This window comes from Dipteris shenzhenensis, chromosome 33, assembly GCF_047967505.1.
Source record: "Dipteris shenzhenensis isolate YYH24624 ecotype China chromosome 33, Dip_SZ_1.0, whole genome shotgun sequence".
NCBI lineage: Eukaryota > Viridiplantae > Streptophyta > Polypodiopsida > Gleicheniales > Dipteridaceae > Dipteris > Dipteris shenzhenensis.
The window spans coordinates 226,875-242,595 of NC_141628.1; the positions used below are offsets into that span (position 1 = coordinate 226,875).

At 45.6% G+C, this 15,721-nt stretch overlaps 1 protein-coding gene across 4 annotated transcripts in view; it reads right to left on the reverse strand.

Moving 5' to 3' along the window:
• Positions 1-15,721, reverse strand: part of LOC147879503 (uncharacterized) — a 222,604-nt gene that overhangs the window by 137,893 nt on the left and 68,990 nt on the right. For 3 of the 4 annotated variants that reach the window (XM_087371951.1, XM_087371949.1, XM_087371952.1), the window contains 2 exons: positions 13,274-13,333; positions 6,741-6,788 (listed from right to left, as the gene is read on the reverse strand). In XM_087371951.1, coding sequence (XP_087228077.1) covers positions 6,741-6,788; positions 13,274-13,333 — 108 coding nt within the window. The remainder of the gene's footprint in view (positions 1-6,740; positions 6,789-13,273; positions 13,334-15,721) is intronic. The other variant, XM_087371950.1, reaches the window with a different exon arrangement.

Consider the following 15,721-nt stretch of genomic DNA (forward strand, 5'->3'; position numbering starts at 1 on the left):
ACAGAAAGGGGGCTAAGGGGCATCTGTGGCGGACTGATCTGGTAATCTCAAACATGTCCCTCCAACTCCACCAATAAGAACCTGGCTGTGGGCTGATCTGTAGAGCACTGACACCCCTCTGATCCATGCATCTGAAAAACCAAAGCAAGTAAGTGTGCCCTCCAGAAAGCCCTAGTCTACCCTGTCATAAGCTTTCTCAAAATCCAAGAGTAGAATAGCCAGCTTTTGGCCATTATGCATGGCCCAATCTGAAGCCTCCCAAAATGAGAAGAAATGTCAAAGATGCTCCTGCCATGCACAAATCCCATCAACGTATCATGGATAAGATCTGGAAGAAAGGGCTGCAGACGAAGGCTAATAGCTTTAGCTAATATTTTATACAAGGTACCCAGCAAGGTAATAGGTCTCCACTGAGACACTAAATTCCTGCAACCCCCTTTCGGAATCAAATGAATGAGGCCCTCCACAAGTGAGTCTGGCATCTAACCCTAGTCCCAAACACCCTGTGGGGCTGAAGTACTGTGATCCCCAATTTGATCCCAAAAAGTAATTAAAAATAAGGGGGTTAGTCCATCTGAACCAGAACATTTGCCCTTGTGAAGGGGAGAGAGAGCAGTCCTGAACTCTACGTTGGTGAAGGGTGCATCAAGTAAGACAGTCACATCCCCAGTCACCAACCCAGGTAAGTGTTGCCAAATAACCACTGTAGCATCATCTGTGGCTTGAGTATCAGGATCTGCTGTAAAAAGGGAGGCATAGATATTGGTGGCAACCTGTAAGATGACATCCGGATGTGTCTAAAGAATTCCGCCTGAGTCCACAAGCTATGAGACGCTCTACCTATTATGTCTGAGGCCAAGAGTAGAGAAAAACTGATTTCTGACCCTACCTCCCGTTTGAGTCCAAAATGACTCTCTGGCATGAAAGGCATACTTTGCTCTCTGATCTAAAAGTGACTATTGCTGGGCCCTTGCTGCAGCAAGGCGCTCCTGAATCCAAGCATCTCTAGGCCTCTTCTGCTCCCCCCTCTGGAGGGCAGCCAACTGCTGACGGATACCTATCTCACACCTGAGGATCTCAGCCCTCCTGCTATGAGCAACTGAAAGATAAAAGTTGCTAATACCACAGAGGGCTGCAGCTAAGTCTAACAGAGAAAGCTGCCCATCCTGCATATGAGATACCTAGGTCCTCAATACTGTCTCTGTAAGGCCCTCCTCTGCATAAAAGCCATCTGGAATCCTAACATTGGCACAGCGGCCCCTCACATGAGGATCTGAAACCATCAGAATCACTGGACAATGATCCGAAGTGGAGACCCCATCTGTAATGTCAACAGTACCACCTCTGTCAAGAACCCAATCATCCACATAAAATCTATCAATCTATGCATGGATAGGCATCTGCAATCTCCTCTTCAACCAAGAAAATAGGAGCGAATGTGGCTGAGTGTGAAAAGCATCATTGTGCCATGCAACCCTGCCATTGTATTGAAAAAGGAAGGCATCCCAAGCTGCTCTCTCTATGGAGTGGATACCACCTTCCCTACCACCCCTTTTGTCTGAGGGCGTTTCAACCATGTTGAAATCGCCCCCTATAATCCAATCATCTGCAATATGTGACCAAGAGAGCAGTTCCTTCCAAAGAAGGACACGGTCCCCTCTAGAATTGGGTGCATAAAGGTTCAAGAGACCAACCTTATGCCCACCAATCAAAAGTGTAATCCACTGAGCTCTGAAGGGACTATGATCCCATGGCCAACCACCAAGGGGAGTACAGAAGAAGCAAAAAATACAAGTACCTCCCCGGGTGCCCAAGGCGGGTGACCAAAAAGTATGGCCTGAGAGAAGCTTACCCGACTTGGCACAATCCCTGACATCCAATTTGTGTTCCTAGATCATAAGAATATCAAGAAGTCCCCCAGTAACACCTGGATGAAGTTGGTGCCTACAGTGGCGGTGAGGTCACCCCCGAGGCCCTAAACATTCCAATTGGTGTCCTTCTAGAGGGGATCTAGAGCAGTTCCTTCCAAAGAAGGTCACAAGAGGAAGAGGTCGAATGGAAGATCCTACACAACCTAGTAGCGAAGAAAGCCCTCTACTCCGAAAAGTTCCTCCTATCAAGAGGAGGAAAGTCAACTGGGGATAGCACACCCACACATGCTGAGGGGGGAACTCTGTCCACGAATGTCTCAAAGATGTGTTCCCCGCGCATAGAGAGTACAAACTCCTCTGCCTCAAATTCAGCCAAGTCTGCCAGAACTGAAAATGAGTTCTTGCGAAGTACCTCTGGCGCAGGAGTGCAAAGGAGCCTTGCGGAAGGAGTAGTAGAACAAATAACCCCCTTACCTCTGTCACATGTAGACAGAAGTGCAAGAGGAGGGGGGTGCTGCGTGACCTCGGCCACAACTTTGGCATTATTCTCAAGTAAGGTACAGGTCTCTGCAATTAGGATCTCCTTAGGTGAGCGCTCCTACACATGAGGATCTGGTGGGGTAGGAGTAGTCTCATTTGCACAAGGAACCAGGACAAAAATGTCTCCTGCCTCAAGTGACGGGTCCGCGGTGCCATTAGTGGTAACCTGAGCTGGAACTTGCTCCCCAACTGTGACAGCCACCCAACGGGGGACGACAAAAACAGGACGTGCTGACTGTCTTGTCTGCGCTCAAGAAATACAAGGACGAGAGGCTAAAGATCCTGGCTGCACTCAAGAAGTACCAGAACGAGAGGCCGGTCCTGGCTTTGAAGTCGAAGGTTTTATCAATGCGGGAAGAGGTAGGAGCTGGTCATGAGGACGTTCCATGTCGGGTGGAGCTATGAGGCGCACCCGTGGAGCTTTTAAATATTTTCTTCTTTCTTTTCCTTGGGCAATCTCTGGCAAAGTGCCCAAAGGGTCCTACAAATCCTACACTGTGTCTCCCTGCTATCCCCTTAGACGAAGACATGCTCTTCAGGAGCGGGAGAGAGCACTTCGTCATGATCTAACATCTATAGAGCGACTCAAGAGCAGGAACTAGGGTCCTTGTGGCTCAGAGACCGCTTGGAGCGTCCACGGTTGGAGCTCCAGGGTATGGAGGTTCGTAGAGCTAAGTTCTCTTACCACTCTTCCCGGGTTGGATGGGTCTAGTAGAGGGGTAGGATGACAAGGCAGTTCTTTCAGACCACAGGACCATGGTTTGCAAGGATCCAGCTCCAGCGACTTCAAGACTGGCACGGACAGATGCACACAGACCCGCAGGAGATCCTTGAGCTGACCACAAATTACTGTAGCTGTTTCAGTCGGAGGAGTCGACCACGACTCTCCTATCTTGTGAGGCATTGTGCGAGCAATTTCCTTCAATAGTCATGCAGAGCTTGAGCAGATGATTAGAGGCGCGCCTCTCACCGATGAGGAGCTTTGGGAGGCCTTGTAGGCCCTACCGGCTTTGGGAGGCCTTGTAGGCCCTGACTCTTTGTCTGAAGAAGGAGCCATCTGGATGCTAATGCATAATGTGGTCATCCAAGATGTTAGGGTCAGAGACAATGACCCTAACACACGGTACCCCATCCATCCGACCTGACTGCCTCTATTGCTGAGAAAGGCATCCCAAGGAGAGGGGGGATCTCGGTAACCATCCCAAAGGCGGCTCCAATGGAATGCAAAAGTCGATGGTACACCTAAGGGGTCAAAAAATTCCTCCTGGAGCTGAGTACTAACTGGCTAGCCTGAAACATTGTACATGCTATCTATAACAGCAACCTCGCCCAAGCAAACGAACATCTGTGAGGTGCCCTACGAGGTCTCCAGGTAGAGCACCAAGCATCCAGTCCTTGGCCTGTAACCTGCAAGGGTGGGACCCATGGATGCAAGCAAAGAGCGATGTCGAGCTCTCCTGCTCTGTATCTTTTTTGAGCTGCTTCAACTCGTCTTTTGAAAAGGTGGTGATGGTTTTCGCTGCCGGTAGAAGCGGGCAAAGATTGGCTGAAGGCAGAGCCATCGTCAATCGGGGTGGAAAGGCCGACTCAAACACTAAAGAGATCCGTCCGACTGAGAAATTGCTTAGGATAAAGAAGAAGATGAGGGTGAGACGAGAGAGAGGCTAGAAGAGGAAGAAGGGAGGGGGTAAGAGGGGGGGGAGGGCAAGAGAGGTTTGGGGGGGGGGGAGGAAGGGAGGAGAGGGGATGAAGGAGGAGGGGAGGGGAGACGCAGAGGGGCTGAAGGGGTGGGAGAGGAGGAAGAAAGAAAGAAAAAGAAATTTTATTAGAGTCTTCGGAAGACCAATGGGTCTATGAGACTGAAAGAAAACCTGATACAAATCACAGTAAGGGTGGAGCTACTGAACCGAGCATCATCACCCGTGCTGAATCCTAAGTCTGATCATACATAATCAAATACATCTGGATGTAACAATGAAAAGAAAAGGACTGGTGGAGCGGAGCGGAATCCTCCGTTTGTCATGTCCCCCTGGCTGGTGCATAGCTGGTGATGGGACACTGGTGCCCGTCAAGGGGTGCCGTGCGTCTCGGTCTCCTGGACGAGGCTTGATGCAAGACCAGAGCCACCGTGACTCCCGTGGGACGTATCCCGGGTCTAAACAATGACGGGAGGTCCCCAGAGTGATCTGTGTGTCCCCTCGATGTCTCGTGTGCCGTGCTACGATCGTCGAGTTGAGGTCTCTGTCACGTCAGCGACTAGAGACTGGACGATCAATGTCACTCGATGGGAAGAACTCTGTGATCCTGCTCTGAGAGGTGTCTGATGATGTGACCAAGGCCCGTCGCTTGAGTAAGTACTCTCTATGTCGGATTCCCTCGTGAATGAAGGCCGCGAGGCATCTCTGATCTGGGTAGGCGAGGAATCTCGAAAGGAGCCCGGAGCCATCTCTGAAGAGGCAGTGGTAGCGACCTCGGATCTCGTAGTACACTGGGCACTTGAAAACAAAATGCTCCTCCGACTCAACCTCCTGACAGTCGCACAGTATGCATAAGCGATGCTCCCTAGGAATCCCCTCTACTCTGCCACTCTCTATGCAGAGGCGGTGTGATGATACCCGAAACTTTCCGATGGAGATCCATAGTGAGTGAGGCATATGAAGCTCAGTGTGTACCCCGGTGGTGTGATGAATCCCTTCTCCGAAATGCGAAGACAGTAATCTCTGTAGAAACTCAGCTTCACTGGAAGCTTCCTCGGCTCCAACCAGGTCCTAAAGGTGTGTAGCTGCAGGAGATCCTCTCGAATGACCTGGTTGGTATGTGGCCCAATCGAGAGAAGGGAGAAGGTGCAAGAGGGGGGGGGGGGGGGGGGGGGGGCGGGGGGGGGGGGCGGGCGGAGGAGAGAGGGGGGAGGAAGTAGGGGCTGAGGGGGCGGAGTTAGGAGGCGGAGGTAATGGGCGGGGGTAGGGGCTGGGCTGGTGGACAGAAGGGGTGAGGGTAGGGGCTGGGGTGGCGTGGGGGAAAGGGTGGGGGAGAGGGCTGAAGGAGCGGGGCAAAAGGGCGTGGGTAGAGGGTGGGGGAGAGGGCTGAGAAAGCGGGGGAGAGAGGCGGGTGTAGAGGGCGGGGAAGGGGGGTTGAGCTGTGGGAGAAGGGGCAGGTGTAGAGGGCAGGAGAGAGGGCTGAGGGAGCAGGGGAAGGGCGCTGAGGGAGGGAGGCAAGGAGAGGCTGAGGGAGGAGGGAGAGGTGAGGCAGGGGAGGGGAGGAGAGGGGGAAGCTAGGGAGTCGGGGAGGAGCAGCAGCTCTGATACTCTCCTGTCATCTTTGTTCTGGTGGCTCAGCTTCTCACGATGACTATACAGTCAGGAGGAGACCCTTTCTTCAAGATGCCCTTGATATTCCTTTCTTCCACTTTTCAGTGAGATTGGGCACACTAGCCGCAACAATAGAGCATTGGCATAGACAAGGACTCTCAAAGGTTTTTTTAGGGATTTGGTGCAAGCTCTTGGACAGTTACAAGCCAAATGAAGATCTCCTACTTCCTTTGGTTGTTGGCACAAGAGCCCTTATAGTGGGCTCATGGCTTGTGTTTGGTCATTTTCCAATTACATGCTCACGATGTGGTTTTGTAAAGGAGTCTTAGAGGCACTCTACTTGGATTGCCCACTGGTGCAGGAGGTATGGAGGAGAGCTTTGAGAATGTTCTTTGGTGGGATTTGGAATGAGATGGTAGTGACATGAGGAGCGGTGGCCTAGGTACAAACAGAGGACCTTCTTGTGGTTATGAGGACATTCAAGGGAGCTTGTCCTTTAGATTGGTAGGGAAAGAGTGACCTTCATCCATACTCCGAAATTTACAGAGACAATATGGACACCTAGACAATGTCATAGGTGGGAGTTGATAGCGAGCATCCATACGTGGTCCATACTGAACAACATTTGGCTAGATATCATTCATACTCTCAGAGACAGATGGGATAGAATCCAAGGAGACTCGAATCATGCTTGGCATAGGAGGGGCTTTTATTAGTTAATGGGAGCCATGCCACTTTATTCATTTCATAGCTAGTGGTACAATCTAGCGTTATAAACCACCAGAGTGGCTATTTGTTCAGCCCTTTGTATGAGGTAATCCAGCATACACGGACAGCCAGGGGGATGACCTTGTATTTTTATATTGTACCTTTATTGGGGAGTTGTATTTTCCTCAGTACCCATGTCATTAAGGAGTTTACTAATAGAATGTTCTAAAACAAAGAAAAAAGAAAATGTGAAAATGTTATTGTTAAAATTAATTACATTGTATACATGGTTTATTAGATATTAGAATCATACCTGGAGTGTTCTATGATTCTCATCAATGGATACATTTACATGATCTTCCTGGTTCCAAGTACACATCAAGTCCATGAGAATGTATTAAAATGATAAAGAGTAAGATTTATCATTAATCTTGAAAGTCTCTGAGGGAAATATGTAAAGAGGAAGGTTGAATTTGATAGCACCATTCGATCAACAAATTTAGAATACATTGTTTTATCCAATGTTTTTCGTGTCTTTAATATAAATTATGAAGTCATTATATATCATAAACAACTTGAATTTTGGACTTACGTTGTCATAGATTAAGCATAACTGTTTTATCCTCACTATATGTATCTTTTGACCATGAGTGGCATAACGTAGTGTTCTCTTACAAAGATGAAAGTCATCAATAAAATATAACTGTGAATCCCAAAAATCCAATCTAAAGTGAAAGAGAACAAGAAATAGAGGCAAATTTCTTACAATGAAATCATGTTGATTTTCAAATTTCAACAAAAATAGAATATAATTTGCATAAAGATGACACACTAAAAAGTATATGAAAGCTCCTCCGACCTGCACTCCCATCTCAGCCTTCCCAGCCCCCACTTTTTCCTTTCAACCCCCCGTTGAGTTGCTCGCCACAGCCCTCCATTTTGGCTGCCTTGCCCCCTGTTTCTGCAGCCTTTTCTTTCCGTCCCCTGTCAGTCCTCAGCCCTTTCCTAAGACCTCCACCCTCTTTCCTTCCCTCCCTTTCCCTTACCAATAGTCAGCTGGGATTTTTATTCATTAGTTTTAAGTCAGCCTCCCACTTCAAAAGCAGCGAATGGCTCCACCTTCAGCGAATCCTGTCTCAACCTCACCATCTGTGAGAACATGTCTTTTCTCAAAATACAAGCTACAATAGTTACAAAAATATGTCAAGCAGGGGAGCTCCACTACACTCTTTGCTCATATTCATTGATCCTACCCTTCATGAAGCTAGGCTCAGGATTTAATGCCACTTGCCTTATCTCTTGACATCTCCAGGCACTTATCGATGCCTAGCTTATGGGTGGAGGTTTTTTAAAGGTGGTTTTTGATTCAACACACACTGCAACACGCGTTGCTTTAGGCTAGTCCTCTAGCCCTTTTCTCCAAGATGTTGTTCCTCCTTGGGATCTACGCAGTAGAAAACATGCAAATCAAGTTTCCAGGCCTTCCCCAAGTTTATTATGTTAGGAAATGGAGTCAAGATGAGTCAGTCTGGTGTGTTCTAGTGTAATTTATAGTCTAGTATGTCCTATGGATGCCACGTGTCACATTGGGAGTTATCCCATATGCATTGGTGTTCATACGTGTGTGTGTGCTCTATATAAGAGCTGTACTTGTCTAGTGTCAAATCAATCAAGTATCAAGCCTACAAGCTATTTGGTCTACATGTGAGTACTTTCATTTGTTCATTGCTTAGTCATTTCATTTCCATTTCATTATGTCTTTATTTGAGTATCATTAACTCTCTCCCTAGCCTACCGTCTCTCTCTCCCTTCTCCACCATGTGCCTTCATGTGGTATCAGAGCCTCCCTTCCTACGTTCCCCTTCTTCTTGCTCTACCTAGAGGATGAGAGAAGCCCGAAATGGAAGCTACCCTCTCCTCCAAGGTAGAGCTCCCTTCCCTTAGCCTCACCTTCGGGAGCTGTTGGAGCTGATGTAGATCGATTGCCATGCCATTTGTTGCTGGTCATTGCCTCGGAATGCCTCTCCATCAGATACCCCTTCAGCCGCCCCATTAGCCTCGCCATCAGCTGCCCGTACAGCCAGCCATACAGGCTGTACAGCCAGCCCATACAGTTCATACAGGCTGTACAGACTGTTCCAGCTATACAACAGGCCGTATAGGGCCGTACCAGCACTTGGCACTGCTGCTGCTCCTGTCCGCGTTTTCTGCTCTAGTGAGCTGAGCTATCCTCACTTTACCCACGAATTGCTGCTCCATCTCTCTCATGATGACGTCTCTATCCTCCACCTCTTTGGTCGTGGAGAAGTTCAAGGGTAAAGGCTTTCCTACTTGGCAATTGCTTCTCATGAAGGAAGGAATTTGGGACGTCATTGCAACTGATGCCCTTCCAACGGATCAACAACAACAACTTATACTTTGGAAGCCAAAGCAGCAAAATGACAAAGCTATTACTCTTATTGGGCTATGCTTGGCAGATTCTCTCATTCATCACGTCGACTTCAAATCCAAAGCTAAGAAGATCTGGTACCAATTGTAGAGCCTATTTGGTAACAAGGTTACTAACTCCAAAGTTTTTCTGAAATTGAAGTTTTATGAGCTGACAATGCAAGAAATAAAGAGCTAGGTGATCATCTCTCCAAATTTCACTCTCTTGCTCAACAATTGTTATGTTTGCAGTGCCCTTCAGATGATGAGGACAAGATGGCTGTCCTAATCAAAAGTATGCAAGGTATTTCTCGCTTTGAGCAAACCATTGAGGTCCTATGACTTGCAGCTACCACATTTGATGATTTGGTTGCTCTTCTTATTGAGAAAGACCATTGGAACAAGGAAAAGGAATCTACTCCTACATTCGGCACTGAAGAAGCTCTTATTTCTACAAGCAAATGGCAAGCCAGTAAGAATATCATATGCCTATATTGCAAACGGAAGGGTCATATTGAAGCATACTACTTCAAGAAGAAGGAGAAAGAACAAGAATGACACCATACTAATCTTGTTTCTGCTGGTACACCAGAGGAGATTCCATACCTTGACCACGCACTCATTGACCATGTCACCCTCATTAAGGATGACAACCCATATGTATTCTGATTTCTCCTATGTAATAAAGGTTCTCTGCCTTGAGTAGTCCCTCTAAAATGAATGTTTGAAGAGTCAATAAAGGTTCTCTGCTTTGGATAGACCTCCTAAACTTATGTATTTCTTTTATATTTATGGTGTGTGGCTCCATGTTCCTAGTTTGTCCCTGGAGTCAAGAGGGGGATATACTGTGGGAGCCATGTATTGGTATTGATAGGGTCTAGCTATCAAGCCTGGCATATGAGTTCCAAGATGTTGGTGCATTGGTTTCCTAAGACCGCTAAGTTGGTCATGCATCCATGCTGAGGCATGAGCCTCTACGTCATGTTCGGGATGTAAAGCCATCTGAGTGCTCAGTCCGACCTCTGAACCATGCTCAAACTTTATCCTCTAAGTTAGCATGAGAGCCATGTCTAGTTCAGACATTGCATAGAGTAGTAGATACCGTCATTGTCATGTTATGTCCGTGGTTCCATTCTAGTAGTCACTCACCTTTCCTCCATGGGGGGGTGTTAGAAAATGGAGTCAAGATGAGTCAGTTTGGTGTGTTTTAGTGTGAGTTCTAATCTAGTGTATCCTACGGATGCCACGTGTCACTTTGGCAATCATCCCATATGCATTGGTGTTCATATGTGCGTGTGTGCTTTATATAAGAGTTGTACTTGTCTAATGTCAAATCAATCAAGTATCAAGCCTACAAGCTATTTGGTCTACATGTGAGTACTTTCATTTGTTCATTGCTTAGTCGTTTCATTTCCATTTCATTATGTCTTTCTTTGAGTATCATTATCTCTCTCCTTAGCCTACCCTCTCTCTCTCCCTTCTCCACCATGTGCCTTCATATTACCGCCTCCTCCCCAGCATTGATGCATCTTATGGAGTGCTGGAGTGGTCACGGAAGTTCCTCCTCTTCATGATTTGCCCTCTACTATAGTAGCAAATGTAGTCAAATATGATGGAATATCTCGGGTACCCATCGACTTCGAATTGAGAGTGTGGGTGAGATGAAGGAGTACCCAAGGAGAGGTGGACTTGTATCTCGTATGATCTACAAAAGATCAAGAAAGAGGATCATTTCATCTTTAGGTGCCCAGTGCACTATGAAATCCGAGGCTACCACTATTGTCTTTTTAGAGATAGCTTAGGACTGTTCCTCTCCTAACCAAATCATAGATGCTTAGTCGCCTTCATCCATGAGGCAGTTAGGCATCGAGAGAACCTATTCAAACTACAAAGATAGGGACAAGGAACACATGCAGGCCCATCTCAGAGCATGATCACACAGTTCTTCAAGCAAGATCACACAGATCACTGTTCCACGGCGGGTAGTCTGAAAGGTAGAGATCTCGAGCTAGTGACACGACACACCCGACAGAGGGAGGGCACAAATCATGCTTGGAGAGTCGAAACATCCCTTCCATTTTAGGCCTAGGTTGCGACATATAGGAGTACCATGCTCCTTGTCAGACTCAAAGCCGCAGCTAGGAGGCCATGCCGGACCACACACACAGATAGTTGCGAGCGCTCTATCTCCGATCTTGTATCACCATAGATCCACCAGCCATTGAGTCCTTCATGACCTCCCTTCCAAGGACCTCTAGTATCTGGTATGTTTACCGGACTAGACTTGACATTGGATTTCATTTGACATGATGATGATGATGATGATGATGATGATGATGTAGATGATCTTGATGTTAGGGCTAAGTAGTACTGATGCCTTTTTTTAATGACTATGTAAGATTGAGCATCTAGCATGGGTGATGATGCTCATTTCTATAGCTCCACCCTTTCAGCTTGTTGTATCCAGTTTCTTATAGTCTAGACCCATGGGTCTTCCGAAGACTTTAATAAACTTTAATTCTTTCTCATACTCATAGAAGTCTATTTCTTGGGAGAAAAATGAGAAGGACTGCCCCTTCCTTTCATAAGCTACAGGAAGCGACCTTAATCTTTTACTATTTGTAATAGGTCTTAAATTATAGATATTTCATTAAATGTCAGCAAAAGTTGCATCTCCTTAAGGATAACTGGTGCAAGTCAAATTGCATGGTGAATTTAAAAGCTAGGCCACTATGTCTTACAAATGCCACAAGGTCCCTTCTCATTGGCCTTGATGTGGGTCTCATTAGAAATCGCTTAGAAATCTACCTTCTGAAGGGGCTTCTACTTCATGTCATGGAAAAATGGGAGATTGAACTCAATTCATAGACAAAAGGAGCTGAAAAAAATATAAATTTTTCTCTTTTTCAGATCTTGATCTTTCCAACAAATGTTCTTGAAATGGAGCAGTATTGCTCATAAATAAAAGTTTACAACATCTCACAATATTGTACATTGATCTTCACAAACTCTAATCTGAGATTGCTTGACAATCAACATTGGAACAATGTGATGTATGTGGAGAAATCACTGTGCCTCAGTCATTACATCTCAGAGCCCATTAGTTAGAGATCCTATTTTCTGTAATGAGGAATGCTTGGAACTTGACATTCACTATTGGTTGGTTGCACCTTCGAAATAAGATATTCAAGATGATAAGAGGAAAAGGCTTGATAGCACTCCTATGTCTCATAAAGCCCAATTACATCCTCATAAAAGTCATTCAAGGTAAAATTCTCTACACGTCACCCGAGTCTTCTTTAGTCTCAGATTCACAATAACTTTGTACCGTGATGTCATTTCTACGTGTATCCCCAAACATTTGTTATCTATATGCTTGAATTTGCGTGTAGGCCTTTAGATCAATTTTTCATCTTCTTCTTCTTTTTGCTCTTTTTTTGTTCCCTGCATTCATAAGGAGCTTGAATGCAATCAACAGCAAACAATCAACTCTCTCTTCTAAGCACATGGCATGATTTTGTACAATTGCATAGATGAAGTTGCACTAAACGGTATTGCTAGAATACTTTGCACTTTTCATAGAGCACCCTTCTTCATGACTTGGGGATCAGTTGCTTGGTTGTCACTCACTAGTCCACAGGCTTTCTTTGAGGGACATGACACGGACACAGCTTTCTTTGTTCGATGCCATCTTGTGGAGTCATGCTCCCTCCGGGATGTTCCGTTTACTCCATTCAGAGCTCCCCATGCTTCTGTAGACACATCTTGGGAGATTCTGGCTAGTATCACAGCATGGCATATTTGGAGAGCCAAATGTACAGAGGCTTTGGAGGACTCCCAGGTTCACCCTTCTCAGACTATGGCCAATATCTACGCAAATACTATACACACTTTGATGGCCATTTGGGCGAACATACAGGGAACCACCAGGACTGCTACTGCTAGGAGGGTTGCTTTTCTCAGAGTCTGGAAGGATTGTCCCTTCTTCTCTGACTCTCCTTCAGGGATGAGGTGGCATTTTCAGCCGCCACCCGGGATTTTTGTTTGCTCATTCTAGGCTGTTTTTTCTCATGCTTGACATGATGTACTCCCGCACTTGAGCTTGCTCTGCGGTTTTTATTCATACTTAATGAAGTACTTTTCTTGGGGGAAAAAAAAAAGTTGCACTAAACAAAGGAAACACTTCTACTTTTAAACATAGGATTGTTTTTATCTCAAATGCCCATATTACTTGTATATATGCAATGTGAATCATCGTATTTCAAGTTACAGATAAATTTTATGAGTTTGCAGAAGCAATCCTATTAAAATGATGATTGGCTTTCCAGGCAATACAAGCATTGAGAAAATAAAGAGCCTTGACTCCATATTCCTTTAACCATTCAATATATACAGAAGTTTCAGGAGAAAGAAGCTTACAAGTTGCATATATTTCACCTCCATGGCGTGCAACTTTGAATTCACTGCCTCTGATTCCCACTGCATATTTGAAAAACGTAAGTTTCCCATGGAAAAAAGGAACCATAAAACAATAAGATAGGAATCACAAAAAACATATTAAGGATGCTCGATGGATAAAATATGCTCATTACTTGTACTGTTCCAAATCCACGTGTGCCTCTGCCTGCCCTCAATGATTCCTCCCACAAACGTTCTCTCACTCACTTCTCCTCCCTTATCTATCTACTATCGCATCTCATCTCAAAAACCCATTTTTCAATCCAGCTCTCCATGTCATGCTCCATAACAATGGATAAATCCTTCAAGTTGCAGGTTCTAGAGAAATGTTCGACCAAAGCTTAAGAAAAGATGCTTTCACAAATTAAAAAACTCGTACAATATAGCGAGAAATAAATCTATTTATGTTCCATTTATGCAAATTTCTATTATTTTGGAGAAAGAAATAATGAAATCGATGTCTATTGTTTGGTGGAGAGCATTAAGGTTTGTTCCAAATGCAATAACAGAAGCCCGTCATCTCCACGTCACCCTAGGCCCAATCTGGAGGTTAGCTTCAGCTTTGGGGGTACTCAGATATAGCTAGCATGGAATGGCCAACTCTTTCCTCGAAATCCTCCTCAACATCGGCAACCTCAACCAAGGCATGATATGCAACAATGACAGCCATGACGCCCTCTCCGTTTGCATGCAACTACCAACAAGCAGGTTCAAAGCTACCCATCATTGCGAAACATGAACAAATTTGTTATTTGCAGCAAACAGTGAGAGAGTTAAGGTTGGAGCTAGCAAAAGTAAAGGCTCGACTTCAAGTTCTAGAAGGGCCTAGCAAACAGGCAGTGATTGATGAGGTTGTGAAGTCTTGTAAGGCTTCGCACCCTACCCCCAGTTAGTCTCCACAGTCAAGGATTTAGTTCATCATGAAATACGGATGGCCAAACAGGAGGTCATTGTGGAGTTTCAGGCAAAAGTCAACAAAGTTGATATTCAGCAGGAAATCAAGGAACATGAAGCCACATGGGATAATGCACTGAGAATTAGAATTGGGGGACTCCGAGAAGGATGGTACAAGGAGGAGGACTCATTCAATGATACCCTAGCAAATGTCAAAGCAGCCATATGCCCGACAACATTGCTTGGATACCTGACGAGGATGACAAGCCTAATACTTCTATGATGGTGAAGCTAGAACAGTCTTTATCGACCATAGTAAAGGTCATGCTATCCTTGAGTTTATTTCACGAGATTTACGTCTCAACATTTTATGACAATCCTATAAGCTGAAAGGTACTAAGCTATGGATAGCCGAGGAGCTTACAAAGGCTTAGCTAAAAGATAAAGCAACAGAATTAGCCAAAGTTAGGGCTGCCAGGAACGATGGTACATGGGCAGTGTATCATGGAGGAATAGCAATCATTAAGGACTTTAAATCAAAACCAAAAGACTCTCAATCTTAAAATGATGTAAGGCTGACTATATGTTTTTTCCCAGGACATAATCTACATACTCTAAATAAGTGGAGTTACTTTATGCACTCTTAGGGAGCTGTCACATGTGCCCTCCCTAAACTGATATATTGGATGTCTTTTCTATTGTCCCATAACCTTTGGTCTCCCGTGGACGTTAATACAATTTAATATGCAAAATAAGGACCAGCTCACATGATCTAGAAGTGGAGAAGATGTTAGAAATTGCACAGCTCCTTGCACAGCTATCTCTTCCCTCAGTTGTCAGCTATCTTCTTCCCCTTTCCTCCCTCCAATCTTGCCCTCATCCGGGCAGAAATGAAGCCAGCACCAAAAGGAGTTTGAGGTCTTTTCCCGCTCAGTTTCGCAGGCCCTTCATTGGATAGCTGGCCATTCCACATTATGTATGACTCCCCTTTTCCCTTTCCACATTGGAAGGAGGAAATAAAAGAAGTTCTCCCTCATTGATATATTTACACATACACTTCTGCATTTTGTTTCCTTACGCATACGCTTCCATTTAGTTAGACATATAAGCACATATAGACGTATGCATATTAAATTGGTATCAAAGCTGATCCCTCCATAGAAAGCTCAGTTTTTAGCTCTAAGGTGTGGAGAGGTGTTTGAGCTCTTGCACCAACCAACTTTGACAATCGTTAATCTTCTCTTTTCATCTCTGTCCACGTCAAATAAAGTAGTCTTTATCGACTTCAACTCTCCTTCACCTCCAAGATGAGGCCCAAGGGAATGTCTTCAGGCTGCTCCTGTCTGCTCCTCTTTCTGCTGAGCTGTTGGAAGATGTATGAGGCCCAGGGCCTCTCCTTTTATAGGCCCCAAGGCCTGGTGCAAAAACCGACTGGCAGACCCCTTCCTGGCCGACTTTTGTCTGCCCTAAAAGCCGACCTGGTTGGCTGCCCCTACCAGCCCAACCAGGGCCCTA